At 46.3% G+C, this 18783-nt stretch overlaps 1 protein-coding gene across 2 annotated transcripts; it reads right to left on the bottom strand.

The window, feature by feature from the left end:
- Nucleotides 1-1032: 1032 nt before the first annotated feature.
- On the bottom strand, nucleotides 1033-17698 carry QDPR (quinoid dihydropteridine reductase). 2 transcript variants are annotated; one of them, XM_038533311.1, is made up of 7 exons: nucleotides 17570-17694; nucleotides 15389-15481; nucleotides 11242-11338; nucleotides 9078-9218; nucleotides 4644-4752; nucleotides 3227-3310; nucleotides 1033-1706 (listed from the first exon to the last, which is right to left on the bottom strand). In XM_038533311.1, exons 1-7 carry the CDS (start codon nucleotides 17666-17668, stop codon nucleotides 1601-1603), a joined length of 729 nt encoding a protein of 242 aa, XP_038389239.1. In that variant the 5' UTR covers nucleotides 17669-17694; the 3' UTR covers nucleotides 1033-1600. The 2 variants fall into 2 exon arrangements, with proteins under 2 accessions (XP_038389239.1, XP_038389240.1); XM_038533312.1 differs by lacking the exon at nucleotides 15389-15481 and having other exon boundaries at nucleotides 1601-1706; nucleotides 17570-17698.
- Nucleotides 17699-18783: the final 1085 nt, after the last annotated feature.

Genomic DNA, 18783 nt, shown 5'->3' with positions numbered 1-18783 from the left:
AGCCTGGAAAACACGCTGAGTAAGAGAAGTCACGCACCAAAATCTGCAGGTTGCCAGATTCCATTTACATGATTTATTCAGAATAGGTCATTTCATGGAGATTGAAAGGGGATTAGCAGTTGCCAGGGCCTGGGGGCGTGGGGAACGGGGACTAACTGTTGAGTGGGTCTGGGGTTTAATTTTGCGTGATGAGTGTATTTTACACTTGATCTTAGCCAAAAGGCCGAGAAGCAATGATGATGAGTGTACTTTAGAACTAGACATGGGGATCCCTGGGGGCTCAGCGGTTTGGTGCCTGCCTTCGGCCCAGGGCGTGACCCTGGAGTCCCGGGATCAAGTCCCGCATTGGGAGCATGCTTCTCCCTCTGCCTGTGTCTCTGCCTCTCTCTCTCTCTGACTCTCATGAATAAAAAAATCTTAAAAAAAAAAAAAAAAAAAAAAAGAACTAGACAGCACCGTGGTGGTGAAAGAGCACTGTGAACACAGTAAATGCTATTGAATTTTTCACTTATAAATGCTTCATTTTGTTATTTGAATTTTACCTCTATAAAAATTGTTTTAGGGACAGCCCTGGTGGCGCAGCGGTTTAGTGCCGCCTGCAGCCCAGGGCGTGATCCTGGAGACCCTGGATCGAGTCCCGCATCAGGCTCTCTCTGCATGGTGCCTGCTTCTCCCTCTGCCTGTGTCTCTGCCTCTCTCTCTCTGCGTCTCTATGAATAAATAAAAAAATAAAAAATAAAAAAACATAAAAAAAATTGTTTTAGGGGCACCTAGGTGGCTCAGTGATTGGAGTGTCTGCCTTCAGCTCAGGTCGTGATCCCAGGGTCCTGGGACCAGGTCCCGCATGGGGCTCCTTGCAGGGAGCCTGCTTCTCCCTCTGCCTATGTCTCTGCCTCTCTGTGTCTCTCATCAAAAATAAAATCTTAAAAAAAAAAATCGTATCTCCGGCTTTGAGTCTGCCCCCTTCCCGTGACTGTGGTACATTAATCTATGACTATGTTTAAGATACAGTTGATTAAAGAAGACAACACAATAAATTAAGTGTGTTTATTAGGAAGATAAACTAAGTAATCACAAGTAGTTCTGTTGCACTTTTGGCAACTGCACAGGAAAAGATATCTTCACGGAGTCCACAGGATTTTGCTTATACCACAAAATACCACTTTTAAGGCAGTTCCATTCGAGGCTCCAAAAACTAGGTCCGTGACATAAACATAACATTCAATAACTCAGACCCCCAGACATCCCCAATCATCAACAAATCTCTGAATTAGACAACAGGCACTGTCAGGAACAGAGAATCCCTGTCTCAAATGCAATTCGAGATGACAGATACAAGAGGGGCCCATTCAAGACCTCCCAAACTTACACAGCTAACACAGACCAATGGTGCTCTCCGCGGGCCTCCACCCTCACACATTTTTATTTACCATAAACATTTTACACTGTCCGAGGAGAACAAATGCACATGAGGAGAGAGGAAAAACAGGATTCACTATCTCGTACCACAAACAAGATTACAGGAAACACAGGACCAGACACAGTCACACTGAGATAAACGACTCTTCTGGCAGGTCCCTAACAGGCACTGAGATGAAGCTTAAAAATATGCGGGGGTAAGCTCCGTCTTCCCCTCCGTGGTTACCACCTGGATTAGGCTTCCTGAACTCGGCCGGTTCTTCCCTGTGATCCAGTCATGGAAGGTTCTAGAACAAAGAAGATAAGCTTTATACATTTCCTTTTTCTTTTTTTTTTTTAAGGTTTTATTTATTTATTCATGAGACACACACACACAGAGGCAGAGACATGGGCAGAGGGAGAAGCAGGCTCCACGTGGGGAGCCCAGTGTGGGACTTGATCCTAGGACTCCAGGATCACACCCTTAGCCAAAGGCAGACACTCAACCACTAGGCCACCCAGGTGTCCCCTGTGTGTTTTCAAATCTCACAAATGGGGTCATGATTTCTGGAACAAAGGATGGCTGCCCCAGCCACCCTCTGTGGACCTATGGCGTGGCACTAATTCAGACACCTGACCCCAGATGTTCCATCTAGCGTCTAGGTCAGAGATGTTGCTGGAAGTGCTGGCTTTAAAAAAAAAAAAAAAAAAAAAAACATGTTTTTAAATGCAAAACACAATTCAAACTGTGGCTGGCAGAAAGAACTGTGGGCCTTGTTGAGACCACAAGCTCTGTAGCCACACTGCCCAGCTCAGATCTGGGCTCTGCTACGTGATCTGAGGCACGATACTTACCTCCCCTGCCCCCACGCCTCCAAGTCCTCAAACTTCCCCCACTGACTTGCTGTGAACATTAAATAATAGTTTTAAGTGCTTAAAGTGGTACCTGGCATATAACAAGGCCTACATAAAACTAGCTCCAAACATCAAATAAAAGTCCCTGATATCCCTCAATTTAATTAAAATGGGATGTAACCTCAGGCCAGAAGCACATCTCAAACTTTGCAAACATCTTGCATAACAGCTATCGAAGGGCTCACATGCTGGCACTGCAGGGTAAGGTTGTCCCCAGCTCGGTGAGGGCAGGGACTGCACCTTATTTACGTCCCCACCCAGGGCCCAGCACAGCACCTGGCCCACAGTGGGTGCTTGGAGAATACGTGCTTACTGCACAGAGGGTTTGGGGAATTGAGATCTAGGCACACACACACATGAAAGAAATGAGGAATTCACTCTTTCCTGATCTTCAAATGCCACCCATCTTCACAAACATGGAAATGTGATTTCGGGAAAGAAGATAATTTTTGTAGGTCTGTGGCTCTGCACTAATTTAGGCCCGAGAGCCCAGTTATGCATCTAGATCAGCATCTTACTCCCACAGTGCTCACTGCTCCTCAGTAGCAGAGACGATGCCATTAACAGGAGTGGAGGCTTACCAAGCACCCACTGTGTGGGTCAGACACTATGCCAAGCGCTACCACATGTAGTCCCCTTAATAATTACTACGGACCCATTATATGGACAGGAAAACTGGGGCCTGGAGCAGTCGACAATGCACTCAGGCTGGTCAGCTCGAGATTCACATCAGCACTCTCACCCCAGCTCCCTGAGATCCACACTGATATGTGTGTGACACACCCTCAGGGGCCTGGTAACCTCCCAGAGCCACCTGGACTGGTTAGAGGAGAGAACCTGGCATGGCCCCTGGTCTGTAAAAGGCAGGAACCCAGGCAGGAAGCTGCCCACATTATGGCATGTCAATACTCACTCAACCAGGAACTCCAAGGGGGTCCAGGAACTGAAGTCGGCCTCGGGCATGGATTTCCTGTTCATCGGGGTGTCCAGGGTAACCCTGCGGTGCACAGACACAGCCCTGTCATGTGTGCCTCCCCACTGCTGCCCCGACCTCCGCGGCCAGGAAAACGTGCCCTGAGTCTCTGGCACCAAGGTGGCCGTGTTTACATGGGGAGACCACACAAGGACAATCGGAGAGGAGCCCGGAAGCCCCACATTACAGAGACCACGTCCAAGCATCATTCAGTGAGGGGCTTTGGGACTCACCCCTCAGGCAGACAGAACCAAACGAAAGAGCCTCTTTAAACACAGCCTGTTCTTACCTATAGTCTTTATTAAGTAAACTGCTTCGCTGTTTACATCTTTATTCACTCCCTAAAATGCAGCAGACTCTTCTCAGGGCTTTTTAAGGCTAATAAGAATAATATTCCTTTAAATAAGGGGAAAAAGACTGTTTCATCCTTCATTTTTGCGGCAAACATGTTTTCTACAAAATCTTATGAAAAGACAGGATTCAGGCAGGTAGGACTCTTCCCAAGAACAGTGAGGCCTGAGGAATAATTCAAAGTAGCTGGCAGAGCAGGTCACAGAAGCTCACAAATGAAAGGGACCCAGAAAGCCCAGGGCCCTCGCAGTCCCAACATGTACTTTATAGAACTGCAGGCAAGGGACGCCCGGGAGGCTCAGCAGCTGAGCGTCTGCCTTCGGCCCAGGAGTGATCCCGGGTCCCAGGATTGAGTCCTGCATTGGGCTTCCCACAGGGAGCCTGCTTCTCCCTCTGCCTGTGTCTCTGCCTCTCTCTCTGTGTCTCTCATGAATAAATAAATAAAATCTTGGGGGGAAAAAAAAAAAAAAAAAAGAACTGCAGGTAAGAGGCAAGCCAGTTGGTGCTAGAATCATTCCAGCAGAAAGGAACCCTATGTCCAAAGCAGCTGCCTTGCCTGGGACAGCTGGCTAGCGAGGACCTTCCTCCTGGTCACAAGATCATCTCCCAGTGTCCCGTATTGTCCCTCAGACATGTCCCCCACCACACACACAATAACAAACACAAACACTAAATACAATCTCTCTTCCACTGGCCTTATAATGACTTGAAAGAACTACAAATATTAAAATAAAACGTGTAGATTACTTTTAATAAGGAGAGGCAGAGGGATGATGGAGGAAAGAAAAAAAAACAAACAGAAAGACAGAGTAAAGACAGACAGACAGACCCACCCATCAGCCAATCAGCTACTGTGGACAGCCCGGGATACTCCCAACATCCGAAGAAGTATCTTCAGGGCCTCTAGCAAATTTTAGAAGCCAAGTCCCTGGTGGAAAGCTGCTCACATGTGGACTCCTGGCAGTGGGCAGAGGTGGGTAGCGGACGGGGAGCCCCCACCACTTACGGGAGTACGGCGATGGCCGCAGAGCCAGAAGGCATGCCGCTGTTCTTCCCGGCGAGGCTCTGGCAGAGCTGATGAACAGCACCCTTGGCCATGCCGTAGCCGATCATCCCTGTGGAAGGGGGGGAAGACAGGTCAGTGACCAGTGGCCACCACGAGTGTGTCTGCAGAATACCATGCCAGTTGGGGAGGAAGAGAAGGATGGACACCTGCAGAGAAAAGTGAAAGGAACCTAATATTCAAGTGCACTTTTTTTTTAAGATTTTATTTATTCATGAGAAACACAGAGAGAGAGAAAGAGGCAGAGACACAGGCAGAGGGAGAAGCAGGCTCCATGCAGGGAGCCCGACGTGGGATTTGATCCCAGGACTTCAGGATCATGCCCTGGACCAACGGCAGGTGCCAAACCACTGAGCCACCCAGGGATCCCCTCAAGTGCACTTGTTATTCACCCAGCACTTAGCATTTATCATAAAAACCACAAAGTTGATGTTATTTGTACTGCTGAGGTGCAGACAGGGTGTGTCAGGTGCCCAGACTCATACACAGACTTGCACCAAGGTTAAAGGTCATGCAACTCCCTCGGATGGAAAAATGCTTGTGGGCACGACGGAGTGTCATCTGGAGTGCAGGCTGCCGGAGTTTAAATCCCAGCTCTTCCACTCACCACTGAAGAGATCCGGGTAAGTTCTCAAAACCTTTCTAACCCCGTTACCCCTACCTGGTAAATGGGGATAATGTACTTACCTGTGGGCTCAGCACAGGGTGGGCACTCAATAAACGTTTCCTGTCAAGTGAACAGAAGTAACGTGCCCTGGAGTCCCACTCGCTGTTTACCAAATATAGAAGTGGAACAATTATCACCTAAGTACACATGCCACCTACAACTTTCCTTTCCTGCCGCCGGTCAGTGAATGTTTGCAGACTGAAGCAAGGCAGGCCTTTTACTAGGACAGGTTTCCATTTGTCCCACGGATGGGTGGCATGAACCCAGTCTCTCTCCCCCATAGCACCCAACTGTGGATTCTCATCAACCAACAACAGAGAAGCAAGGTTTAGTCGCTGTAAATGCCTCTCCTCCAGATCAGCAGCCTCCTTAGAAAACGCTAGCACTCACGCTGTTCAGAGTATAACAGTCCAGGAGGCACCCAATGTCCAGGGGAGGTGGGGATCACAGCCCTGCTGAGGAACCAATCACTAAGCGTTCCAACAGCAACCCTGGATTGCAAAAAAGGGTCAAGGTCTCAAAGAGTTATTTAGAAGCACGAGAAGATTTCACCATCTCTGGCTTCTATGTCTAATCGGGGGAAGGAAGCCAACAGGGACACAAAGACCTGACGAACTCTGCATGATTAATTTTTTTAAGATTTTATTTATTTATTCATAAGACAGAGAGAGAGAAAGAGAGAGAGAGAGAGGCAGAAACACAGGCAGAGGGAGAAGCAGACTCCCTGTGGGGAGCCCTATGCAGGACTCCATTCCAGGATCCCAGGATCACGACCTGAGCCAAAGGCAGACACTCAACCACTGAGCCACCCAGGCGCCCCGAACTCTGCACAATTAAAATAAACCAGTACACGAATCTTATGCATGCAGCCCCAGGCCCCAACAGACATCCAGGGCCCCCTCCTCATTCCATTCAAATGACACAATGAAGAAAGAAACAAGCAACCACCAACAAGCTACCAGACCCTAACGATTTAATTCCACAGGATTCTATACAATGTGGGTAAGGAGATCATTTGCAAGATGCAAAAAAAAAAAAAAAAATTCGTGCATTCGTGAAGAAGATAAATACCTTCCTCCCAATTATTAAAAGGATTGGTGCTGTCCCTAAAGACTGATTTCCAAACACAGCACAGATCCCTAAGTGGTAAAAGAGTGGTCACCCTCATTCTGATAGTTTATCCACCAGGAGATAGTCTGTAAATACAAGCTGGGATGTAGGAGAGTGGGGTTTTCTGAGCGCTTTTCTAAGAGAAAACTTTCCAGTTTTGAACAACCTTTCTTGTATCTGAAGGACCACTAAGGCTGTTTGTCATTTACTTTTAGATTATACACAGATTTCCCCGGGTTCCAAATCAAAGTTTAAAGACTCCATGACTCAAATAAATTTAACAACACCTAACTAAGAACTTAAAAATGAATAAGCTTATTGATATATGAAGCAGAAATCGCTGGGCTTTTAAAGTCAGTCTGGAATAAGTAATAAGAAATAATAATAATAAATAGTAATAAATAATTTTCACATTGACTACTGCCCCTATAATATCTTTCTGAGCCATTTATGTCCATTAAGACATTTATAAGTCACAATCACCATATAGAGGAGGTATTTTACCCCCATTTTATAGATGATAAAACTGAGGCCCAGAGAGGTTAAGTAACTTGCCAAATGTTGCATAGTAAGTGGCCAAACCACAACCAAAGACCAACCGGTGCGGTTCCAGAACCTGCAGTCTTAACCAGTATCTGAAACTATAAATAAATAAAAAAGATATTTAAAAACCAACATAAAGAGACTGTTCGGTCTTTTAGAAAAATTAGTCGTTTGGTCGTAGGGTTTTCTTTTTTATTTTATTTTATTTATTTATTTATTTTATTTATTTATTTTTAATATTTATTTATTTATGATAGACAGAGAGAGAGAGAGAGAGAGAGGCAGAGACACAGGAGGAGGGAGAAGCAGGCTCCATGCTGGGAGCCCGACGTGATAGCCAGACATGGGACTCGGTCCCGGGACTCCAGGATCCTGCCCCGGGCCAAAGGCAGGTGCTAAACCGCTGAGCCACCCAGGGATCCCGGGTTTTCTTTTTTAAATGTCAAGCTATTCACTCATATCTCGACTCACTTTCCAGTGCCCCTGCTGTATGTCACCTTTAAGAAAAATCCAATCTCCACCAAACTAACATCTAACATTTACACAGCATTAATTACTGCAAGCGCTGTGGACTTGTAAGATCATATGCTCCAAGACATCGAATAAAAATGAGTGACAAGAAATCGTTAATTTGTAAGAGCCTCACACTTCAGTGACTTAGATTAAAATTGAAAAAGGCATTCAAGTTCTCTACCACTTACTAAAAAGGCTACCCCCCCCAAAAAAAAACCCTCCTCTCCTTTTCTCAAGAGATGAGCTTGCCTAGATAGTAGAGGTAGACACTTTCTGCCCCCCTGTGCTGTAAGCCCCATACCACTCAAGTTTCATTAGCCTTATCCCAAAGGGAGTGTTATGGGTTGAATTATATATCCAAAAATCATGTGTTGAAGTCCTAACCTGCAGCACCTCAGAAAGTGGTTGTATTTGGAGACAAGGTCTTTAAAGGTGTCATAAAGCTAAAATGAGGTCTTTTGTGGCGGCTCTAATGCAATCTGATGGGTCTCCTTACAAGAGGAGGTCAGGACACAGACATACAAAGAGGGGACCCGGGGAGAAGACGCAGCCTGCAAGCCAAGGAGACAGGCCTCAGAAGACACCAACCCTGCCAGCACCTTCATCTTAGACTTTCCAGCCTCCAGGAACTGTGAGGAAATAAATTGCTATTTAAAGCCCCACCAGGGGCATGGTCCATTGTCACACTGGGTGTAAAAATATAAAAGGAAAGCATCCATCCATGTGATACTGGAGAACAAGCACACCATTTAGAAATGATCAGGGTTTTGGTTCAAAGTAAATTTGCAGGTCACTTATATAACAATCAGTCACTTCACCTCTCTAAGTTCTAGTTAGTTAGCTTCCCTGTGAACGAAAAAGGTAATTACCGACCACCTTGGGATTAAATGAAAATATACACGAAAGGAAAAGAGTGGCTGTAAGAAGGCTCGGGGCATACTGGGCACTGCATACACATCCATGCCTCAAATGCCTCATAGCTACACTTTGGGGAGGCGTTACTCTCACTTGACAATTAAAGAAACTACAGCAGGATTTGGTCAAAGATATCAAATAATCTGTTTGAAGCCACCCAGCTCAAGTGAGGAATTCGCAGCTAGCTTCTCTTACTCTAACGGCCTCCACCGTTTTCAGAGGCTGGGCTGCTTCCCAGGGACCTACGGACACAGTGTGATATGATGATGATAAAACTTGTTTATTAACTGATTAAAATCTAGCTCAGCACCACTCCCTGGGTGGATCCCAGATAAATGAAGCGGGTGGGCATGCCAGATTACAGGACCCTGTATCCACCACCAACAGGAAGACAATGCAAGCAGAAGGGTCAAGAGTCCTTCCCCTAAAGAGATCCAGGCCTGAAGGAAGCAAACTCCACCTATCTGTGAAGCATCTTGGAGGGTAAAAGGCTCCCAGGCCCCTCACCTCAGCAGAGTGCCCAGCAACCCAGTGGGCAAGAGTAAGCGCTCCCATTTCACAATTTTAGTACATGTGCTGCCGAAGCGAGCACTCGCTCCCATTTCACAGACCAGGAAATGAAGGCTTACCAGGAGTCCCATCCAGGGCAGCCTTGGCACCAGCCAAGGTTAGGATGCCTCCTTCCTTGAGGTGCTTGGTGGCCAAGTGGCTGGAGATGGTTGATGTCCACATGCTCTGCTTCCACATCAGGTCACAGTTTTTAAAGAGAGCTGAGCAAAGAAAGAACAACACATGAGCTCAGCATTCGCAGTGAAGAAAGTGGAAGGTGAGCTCTGCTCACGGCATCTAACAAGGAAGTGCAGAGAGCCTCTCCTGCTCTCCCGGTCCCTGACTGCAAGGTCCAGTCCAGACAGAACAGGGCCTGTGGTCAGAAACTTAGGTTCAAACCCAGACTGTGTGATTACCCACGTCTCAGCTCCCTCATCTGTCCGCTGGTAAAATTTTAGCCAGTCAATGAGGACTGTTAACGAATATGCTGGACTGGCTTCACCTCAAAAATCATTCTACCCTATAGAACATCTTAAAGGAAGGGGACGATGAAAGGCATTAGATGTGTAATAAGAAGCCGTAGGTCTAAGTCAGGTTTTACCTGTGATAAAAATCTGACAGCTGAGTACTGCATGGGCATCAAGAGGATTTTTTATAGAGCCACATTTTTTATGGCTGGAAGTTTAATACTGGCTTTAAAGGCTCTTTAAAAGAAAACTGATATAACAACCATTTCACACTTATTTTAACCCTCTGGCCTTGCCTGAGACGTAGCAGGGATTAAGTGGTAACGTATATCACATCACCAGCCAGGCAAGACACCCATAATCTAGAAAGAAAGCCCTCCTGATACAGGAGGAGGGGTCTTCAGGAGGTGATAACCAAGATGCTGACTGCATTTCTTGGCTATAAAGGACTAGACAAAAAAGTATCTTGTTCCCAAAACACACAAAAGGCCATCAAGCATGTTTCACCAACCTGATCACCCCACAAAATACCAATTTTACATTTAACTGATTTCACAGAAAATCGATTCCTTTATTTTTTTTTTTTTTAAGATTTTATTTATTTATTCATGAGAGACAGAGAGAGAGAGGCAGAGACACAGGCAGAGGGAGAAGCAGACTCCTTGCAGGGAGCCTGGGACCCTGGGATCATGACTTGAGCCAAAGGCAGACACTCAACCTCTGAACCACAGAGATGCCCCCAAATCAATTCCTTTTTAAAACAGCTTTGACGGGGGCCTCTGGGACATTCTATGGCAAAAATGGCCCAAACTCACCAAGTTGATCACAGGAAAATAAAATCTAAATTAACAGACTAAAAATAACAACAGAATGCAATGCACAAACCCTGACTGGAATATTTAGATGGGGTAAAAACAAACAAACAAATAATGATACAAGATTTGGAACACACTGAGGAATTTGAATCCAGGCTGAATATTATTAGTCTTATAGAATTATTATTAACTTTCTTAGGTATGGAAATGGTATTATTAGAACATAGGAGAATGGGTTTGCTCCCTGAAGATACATGTCGAAGGATGGGCAAATGTCAACATACTTTCAAATGCTTAATAAAAAATCACACATGCAGGATACACCCACACCAGGAGGCAAGAATGTGCAAGGACGGCAAATGGTAATTACTGAATCTAGATAGAGGGCACGTGGTATTCAAGGAACTGTTCTTCCAACTTCTCTGTGTATTTGGAAATTTTCGTAAGAAGTTGAAAAATGTACTCAGCGTTAATACATATTCAATGTTGAGTCCTTGTAGGCCCTGAAAGCTTAGGGTAGAAACAATGATAATTTCATTCTGCTTCTATGTTTTGTTTTGTTTTTTTAAGATTTTTAAATTTATTTATTCATGAGAGACGGAGAGAGGCAGAGGGAGAGGGATAAGCAGGCTCCCCAAAAAGCAGGAAGCCCGACACAAGATTCGATCCCAGGGCCCCTGGATCAGGACCTGAGCCCAAGGCAAATGCTCAACTGATTGAGCTACACCCTCTGCTTCTATTTTAAACTTCAAACTCAACATCCCCCCTCCCCTAACCCCATTTATGGGAAGCTTTTCCTTCATCTGTCCCATGGGAGGTTAATCCCTACGTCACAGAGCTACTGCAAAGATTCTGGGAGAAATATAGAAAAACATCAGCCCTGGCAAATAGGATGGCCCCAATCTGTGCCAGCTGGACAAAGAGCAGACAAGAATGAATGGTTAATGCAAAAAAGGACTCACACTTGGATTTGGCGTTGCCCCCAGCCCAGCCTCCGGCCACACAAAGGATCGCATCCACCTTCTCTTCACCCAAGAGCTTTCCGACCTCAGCAGTCACCTTAAACGAAAGGGGGGGAAAGGTGCATAAACCATCAGGTAAACCTAAACAGGTGAATAACACTTTGAAAATGTAGATGCAGGACCAATCTCTAATAAGCATGTCAGATGGTGAACCCCAACTACATTTCAATGTGATTTTTATAAAGCAGTCTAGTGTCTTCTTGTGAACATTCTAAAAGGGTGAGACATAAGTGTGCCTGGAATAAAACAACTAATAAAGATGGGGCTGCCTGGATGGCTCAGTCAGTTGGAGGTCTGCCTTTGGATCAGGTCATGATCGATCAAAGGGCCCTGGGATCAAGCCCCACATCCTACCTACTCCCTGTTCAGTGAGCCTGCTTCTCCCTCTCCCACTACCTCTTCCCCCACCTGTGTTGTCTCCTTCTCTGTCAAATAAATAAATAAAATCCTTAATTAAAAAAATGAATAAAGAAAAGTAGGAGAAGGCTTTAAAAAATTCACAGAGCATCGATACCCAAAGCTAACCTGCTGGTATATTTCTTTCCAGACTTTCTTCAGGCATCACAGAATCATAACGTGAGATAATCAATTCTCTTGTCCCCTCAATACAAAAATCCCACTTGCAACCCCAAATCACTTGCAACCCCAAATCAAAATGCCAATGAGAAATATTTTTAAGACCAATAAAAAAAGTCAACTATACTTCAATTAAAAAAAACACAGTCCATGGTAAAATGTTAGTAAATACTAAGTGCCGGGTGTTCATTTATCTCTTTACTTCTGTCTGAAATTTTTAAAGTATTGAAAATATATACATGTCCTTCTGTTATAATTTATTAAAACAAAAATCTGGCAAGACAGGCAATTCTGGCCACCGACCACGGCCCTTTCACATTTCTCCAGCATGGCTGAGGTGACTTAACCTGGGACCGTGTATCTTTGCCAGCGACAACATGATCTGTCCTCTTGCCTTCTCCAGCAATTTCTGAGGCCCCCAATCACTCTCTCAAAGAGAATGCTCTGGCAATGGAAACCAATCTTTCCTTCCTCTCCCTACACCCTATACCTACATCTTTCCTTGTAAGAAATTCTGGAATTCCCCATGGCCTCTACTCATGATCATCCCATCTAACCCTGCCTTACATTTGTTGACCTTTCTCCTATTACCCTGGTTGCCAGGCTGCCCCCATCTCTTGTTCTTAAACCAAGTCCTGTTACCAAGAGGCCAGATCACAGCTGCTGGAAGTTGGATCTCTCCCAACGTCCGTATGCACACACAACCCTGTGCATGTTCTACTTTTCAGGGAAGTACAGAGCTTGCAGAAACAACGCACCTGTTTGACTTTTTTTTTTTCACATTTATGCATTTTTAAATTCCTCCTCCTCCAATTTTGTTCTCTGCCCAATAGTTTTCTAATAGTAGTTTTTCATTAGACTTAATGAATGACTTTCAGGTCGGCGGGGGGGGGGGGGGGGTTTCAATCAAGACGTGATCTCAAAGTCCTGAGATCAAGCCCCATTAAGGGCTCCATGCTGGGGGTGGAGGCTGCCTAAGATTCTCTCTCTCCCTCTTCCCTCCAAAAAAAAGATTTAATGTCTTTCTCACATCTTATCTCCTCACTCTCTCTAGTGAATTTCCTGCCTTGGGGGTCAATTTTCCATGTGTTAGGATTGAATTTCCTTTTCTGAAGCCTTAAAAACAAAAAGATGTCATGGTTTGTCCAGAAACTCTTAGTTGGGTGAGTGGGGGGTTAGGGAGCGTAAAAGGTTTTAAAAATCTGAGCTTGTAATAACTAAGTGCATTATAAAGACAAAGATGGAGAGATGCCTATCAAGGGACGCCTGGGTGGCTCAGCGGTTGGGCATTTGTCTTTGGCTCAGGGCATGATATGAGTTTGGGATGGAGTCCCACATCAGGGTCCCTGCATGGAGCCTGCTTCTCCCTCTGCCTATGTCTCTGTCTCTCATGAATAAATAAATAAATAATCTTTTAAAATAAAATGCACTATCAAGTCAAGTCTCAGATGAGGACAATTTCAAAAATGCATGTGACATCAGAAACTTACAATTAACAGGAATCGAAGAGACAGTAAACACAGAAACACTACAGAGAACCACATCCAGAAGGGCTGCAAATACCCAAGCCTGGGTGCTTCCTTGCATTTATTTTAGCTATTATTGCTTTGTTCACATGGAGCCATGTTGCTAGGAGGCAGCCCATGCTGCCAAGAGGGCAGATATCAAACCCCATTGCCTAGGTTCAAATCCCAGCTCTGACACCTCCCACCTGTTTGACCTTGAACAAATACCAGAGCCTTTCCCTGCTTCAAATTCCCCATTTCTGAAAGAGAAATCAATCAGAAACTTTGGTCTGTGAATGTTACAGAGATTAAGCAAATCAATGTGAATAAAGCACTCAGAACAGGTGCCTGACACTTAACAACAGGTTGGGTTTTATCATTAAGGCCAAAAGGTAATCAACAGGTATAGAAAACACCAGGATCATGTCAAAAAAAGAACAAAAATCTATATTCTAGGAGAAGTCAGCTGGCTTTATATATACTAACCTCTGTCAGACTGATGCTTTAGAAAGAGCAAATGAGCAGGACAGTATGCTCAGTTTGGGTTGTTTTTGTTTTTTTAATTTTTAGACTGAACACATGTATACGTTTGGAGAAATGGATTGGAAGGAAATACAAAACATTACTTACATAGTGGGACTAAAAATGATTCCCCCCCTTCTTTTTGCTTTACTGAATTTTCTACATCATACATGCATCATTTTTAAAATCTGAAATATTTGTTAAAACTCCGCTAAGGACCATCAAACATCAGAGTCCCAACAGTGTTCAGATTATTAGAGAAAGCATAACTAAACAAAGAGCAGACCCTGAGCTTATGAAAGTTGTTAATAAATTTCTTTTGACTTTTTTTTCTCTTAAAGATTCTTAAATTTATTTTAGAGAGGGAGAGAGAATACTCAAGCAGATTTCCTTGAGGATCCAAGCTGAGCATGGAGTCTAACGAAGGGCTCAATCCCAAGACCCTGAGATCGTGACCTGAGCCGAAATCAAGAGTTGGAGGGATGGTCAACCGGCTAAGCCACCCAGGCACCCCAGGAAATCTCTTATTAGAAAATCCATGCTCCCTACTCCACCACCCGCTAGCCTGCTGGCCATGTCACTTAAGTGTCTGAAACTCGGTCTCCCAAGCCATAAAATGGGACTATCACCACCTGCTCACCTGCTTCATTGAGTGTTTACAAAAGTATGGCACATGGCATAAAGCATGATGTGGAGATTTCCTTGGAAATGCGGGCTGCAGTGCTGGCAAGAGAACCAGAGTACAGTCCCCCAACCAGCTTGTGGGAATGGCTCTTCCAGAAAGATCAGCCCACTTAAGAGCATCCCTGATATTTATACCAAGACGCCCATCAACAGTGACACTATCATGGGGAGAAACGGGGTATTTCACAGTTTACTTAATATTTATTTGACTTCTCGTTTTACAATTAGCATATCATTTGATAATTAAAAATAACCTGTTTTGTTAGTATCCATGCTTTGAACCAGGAAGCTCCACTTTTTAGAATGCATCCTAAATAATCAGAGATGGAAACAAAGATGTTCACCACAGGATTCTTGATAATGGTAAAAAAGAAAAACTGCAAAACACATGTGCAGGAAGTGGAAACTAAGGAAATTAAAAATCACACGCTGACACACAGGAGTTTTTTTAAGTGGTCTGCAGTATTTAAATTAAGTTAAAAAAAGCTGACCATAAAATATAAAATACAAGATTATCTCAACTTATAAAACTAAAAACATATAGCATGCATAGAAAAGACAAGAAAATGGGCCAAAACGTGAACATTGAGCTATCTAGAAATGGATTACAAGTAATTTATCTTCTTTTTTGTTTTGTTTTTTTACTTTTTCCAAATTTCCCTCCATGAGCACAAATGGCTTTCACAGAAAATACTAGTTGGAAAAAAAAAGAACACACCACCAGTGGAAACCACTCCCCTCCTAGGGTCTCCCTACTACAGTGCTTGGGTGTGTGTGGGGGGGTCTCTTTCTGGAATTACCTGGTCAGCCTGCTCGGTAAATGAGTCTGTCATTTTAACCACCACGCTAGCACTGGCCTCTTCATTCTCCACCACATCAATGCTGGCAACCCACTGGCGTGAAAGAGAAAACAGCTTTGGTCAAGAGACAATAAGTTGTCATTCCATTAAAGATCCACATCCAGAAATGGGGGCAGTGGAGACAGATAAGAAGCTTAAAAGAAAACCCGCTAGAGAAAGGATCTCACTACTGACCTCTTGGGATCCTTACAGGGACATCTGGCTTCAGCCGGCCTACCCCTTACCCAGCCCCAGCCCAGCCCATCTCATCTGCCTCCAAACACCTCACCTTCCTCCTCCACTCTCACCTCTGAAGACAAACCCTGCACTTCTAGAGACCCTTAGACCAGGGGTCTGCAAAAATCTTTGGTGTAAAGGGCCAAATATTCTGCTAGCTTTACGGTCTGTGTTGCAAAAACTCAGATCTGCTATTGGAACCCCAGAGCAACCACAGACAATACAGATACATGAATGGGTGTGGCTATATTCCAATAAAACTCCAGAAATGTGAATTTCGTGTAATTTTCACATATCACAAAATAGTATTCTTTTTTTTTTTTTTTTTCTCCCATTTAAAAATGTGAAACCATTCTTAGTTCTTGAGCTGTACTGGCAGGCCAGGTTCAGCCTTTGGAGGACTAGTTTTCAGACCCCTGCCCCAGAGCACAGAGGGATGGCTCTGGGTCCTCATCCTGCAGTATTGTGGCTTTCTCATGGGGGTTAACAATTAACAAGGCTAGTGTGAAAATTAACTGAAAAAGCTCCAAGCACAAGTGACACCCAATTCTTTCTCAGAAAGTTCCCAGGGCCCCAAGGTCCACAGGCCCTGGAGATAAGTATCTCTACCACAAGCTTTGAAGAACACAGATTCCATTCAAGAACACTCACTACTTCCATGTCACCAGCCACAGGGGACACAGACACATACACCAGGTTGTAGCCCCTCCCAGAGCTGCTAGAAATGAAGGGGTAGGGAGGGGAGACAGTCAGAGGTAAATCAGCTTGCCAGATTTTACCAAGTGCCCCCACCAGGGGAACTCACAGCCCTCATATCTGTAACACATGGATACCAACAGGATCTGCTATATCCAAATTTGGAGAAGAGTAAATGAAATTAAGAGTATGTAGGAACACGGTGCCTCGCCCCTGGCCAACACTCCTTACAAGTTCCCCACTGTCACCCCTCAGACCCTGGAAGGCGCCTGTTGAGAGCAGGAAGGCGGTGGTGTGCTGAGAATCCCTTAGAAGTCCTATATCAGGTTCTGAGCTGGAAGGAAACCCTGGGACCCTGTCTCCCTGGTTCCTGCCGCTACTAACTAAACCCCCGAGGCAAAGCTCCCCAGATCTCCAGCACATTTTGTGCAAGTGACAGCTGCGGCGAGGAGAGACAGGGCGGAGTCTCCACCAGGATCGCAGAGAGGGTCTCGGGCCAGAGGTCAGCGCCACCCCTACTTGCACCCTACGGGGAGCAACACCTGACGATGCAAAGTAGTCGAAACAGTCTTCGCAAAACAAGAAGCCACCAGCATTTGCGGGGCTCCGCCTTCAAAATACCAGGTCCAGAGTGGACCGCAGGAACCGGGTAGTTATGGTAATACTCATGGCTGACATTTAAAGAGTTTTTACCACGAGTCAGGTGCTTTACAACCACACCAGTGATCTCATTCAAGGCGCACAATGCCCTAAGGGGTAAACACTAACGTTACCTCCATTTTACGGATGAGGAAAGTGAGATTCGAGGGCGTGACGCAACAGCGGCCCGCGCCTGGCAGTGAGATCCCAGAGCCGCCGCCTCGTTGTCTCTCCCCGACTCTCAAGCCCGCTCCTCTCCATCGCGCTCTGGAATTCTCTCGGGGCCTGGCCGAGCCCGAGCGAGCAGCCCCATCCCCCGCCTCCTTGCACAGCAAGGGCCGGGCACCGCGGGCGCAGCGTGGGCACACACGCGGAGCCAGCCAGCAGCCAGGCACACCTGCGATGCACGCGCAAGCACTCGGGCCGGTGCGCACACGGGCCCCAGCGCGGTCCAGCGCCCTCGCGGGCTGCCCGGGCAGGCCCCGATGCTCCCCGATCACCAGCGCGCACACCTGCCACCCAACACCAACGTGCCGCTCGCCCCAGCCGCGGGAGACCCGGCCCAATTACCCAGCTGCGGGCCCGGAACGCCTGCACGCATCGGGAGCCCAGCGCGCCCCTGCCGCCGTACACCAGCACCCGGCGCGCCTCGCCCGCCGCCGCCGCCATCCCGCTGCTCCCGCCCGGCTCGCCGAAGGCCCAACGCCCGGAGCCGGAGCGCGGCGCCCGGGGTCGCCCGGCCCCGCCCCGGCCCCGCCCCGGATCGCCCGGCCCCGCCCCGGCCCCGCCCACCGGCCAAGAGGGATCGCGCGGCCGCCAAGCCTGCGCGGGGCCCGCGGCTGCCGCCTAGCGCGCGGTCCCGCCGGACGAGCCCCGCCGCCCGCCTGTGGGTGCCCGGCACCTGGGGCTTGCAGGGCGCGGAGCTAAGGGCCCCCGGGGAGGGTGGAGAGCAGGTGTGCGCTCACGATGCCGAGAGTCCGTCGGGCCGACGGCACAAACCACGCATATATTTTACCTTCAAATAAGAGTGCAAGGGACGCCTGGGTGGCTCAGCGGTTGAGCGTCGGCCTTTAGCTCTGGGCGTGATCCCGGGGCAGAGGGCGGGGTGCTGGGATCAAATCCCCCATCGGGGGATCCTCTCCCTGAGAGGAGCCTGCTTCTCCCCCTGCCTATGTCTATGCCTGTCTCTGTGTGTGTCTCTCATGAATAAATGAATAAAATATTTTTTTAAAAAATAAATTAAATAAATAAATAAGAGTGCAAGCTCTGAAGCTCGACTCCCTGTCTAATAGCTGTGTGTCCCTACGCAACTTACTCGGCGGCTCTGTGCCACAGTCGCCTCTCGGTAAAATGGGAACGCTAATGGTCTGTCCTCCTAGGATTTTGGAAAGGATTTTTCAAAATGATACTAAAAACAGTGTGTGGCTAGTAGTAGGAGTTCAATAAATGCCGATTGAGCATTATTAATACTATTATTTTTGCCACTACTTCTGTTACATCACTGCACTTCTTAGAGATTGTGAGTTTGGGAGAAAGAAAATGCCAGGCTGTTTTAGTGGGGGCAGTTGGTACCATTTGGTGGGGCTTAACTGTGGGCCTTCAACATTCTTGTCAAATGGAGTCTTATATACAGTCACAGAGGTCCAAGGACACTATTATAGGACCTGCATCTTAAACTGTCTCTACCAGACCAAAGGCCTGCTGTCCCACGTGTAGTCAAATTTTTTAGAACTCTTGTAATAATTTTCGTGGTCTTATTGTTGTTGTTTCAAAAGCACTGATTT

The sequence above is a fragment of the Canis lupus genome, chromosome 3 (assembly GCF_011100685.1).
Source record: "Canis lupus familiaris isolate Mischka breed German Shepherd chromosome 3, alternate assembly UU_Cfam_GSD_1.0, whole genome shotgun sequence".
NCBI classification, from domain to species: Eukaryota; Metazoa; Chordata; class Mammalia; order Carnivora; family Canidae; genus Canis; species Canis lupus.
Note: the sequence above shows the minus strand (reverse complement) of the source record. Positions and strands in the feature narration are given on the sequence as shown.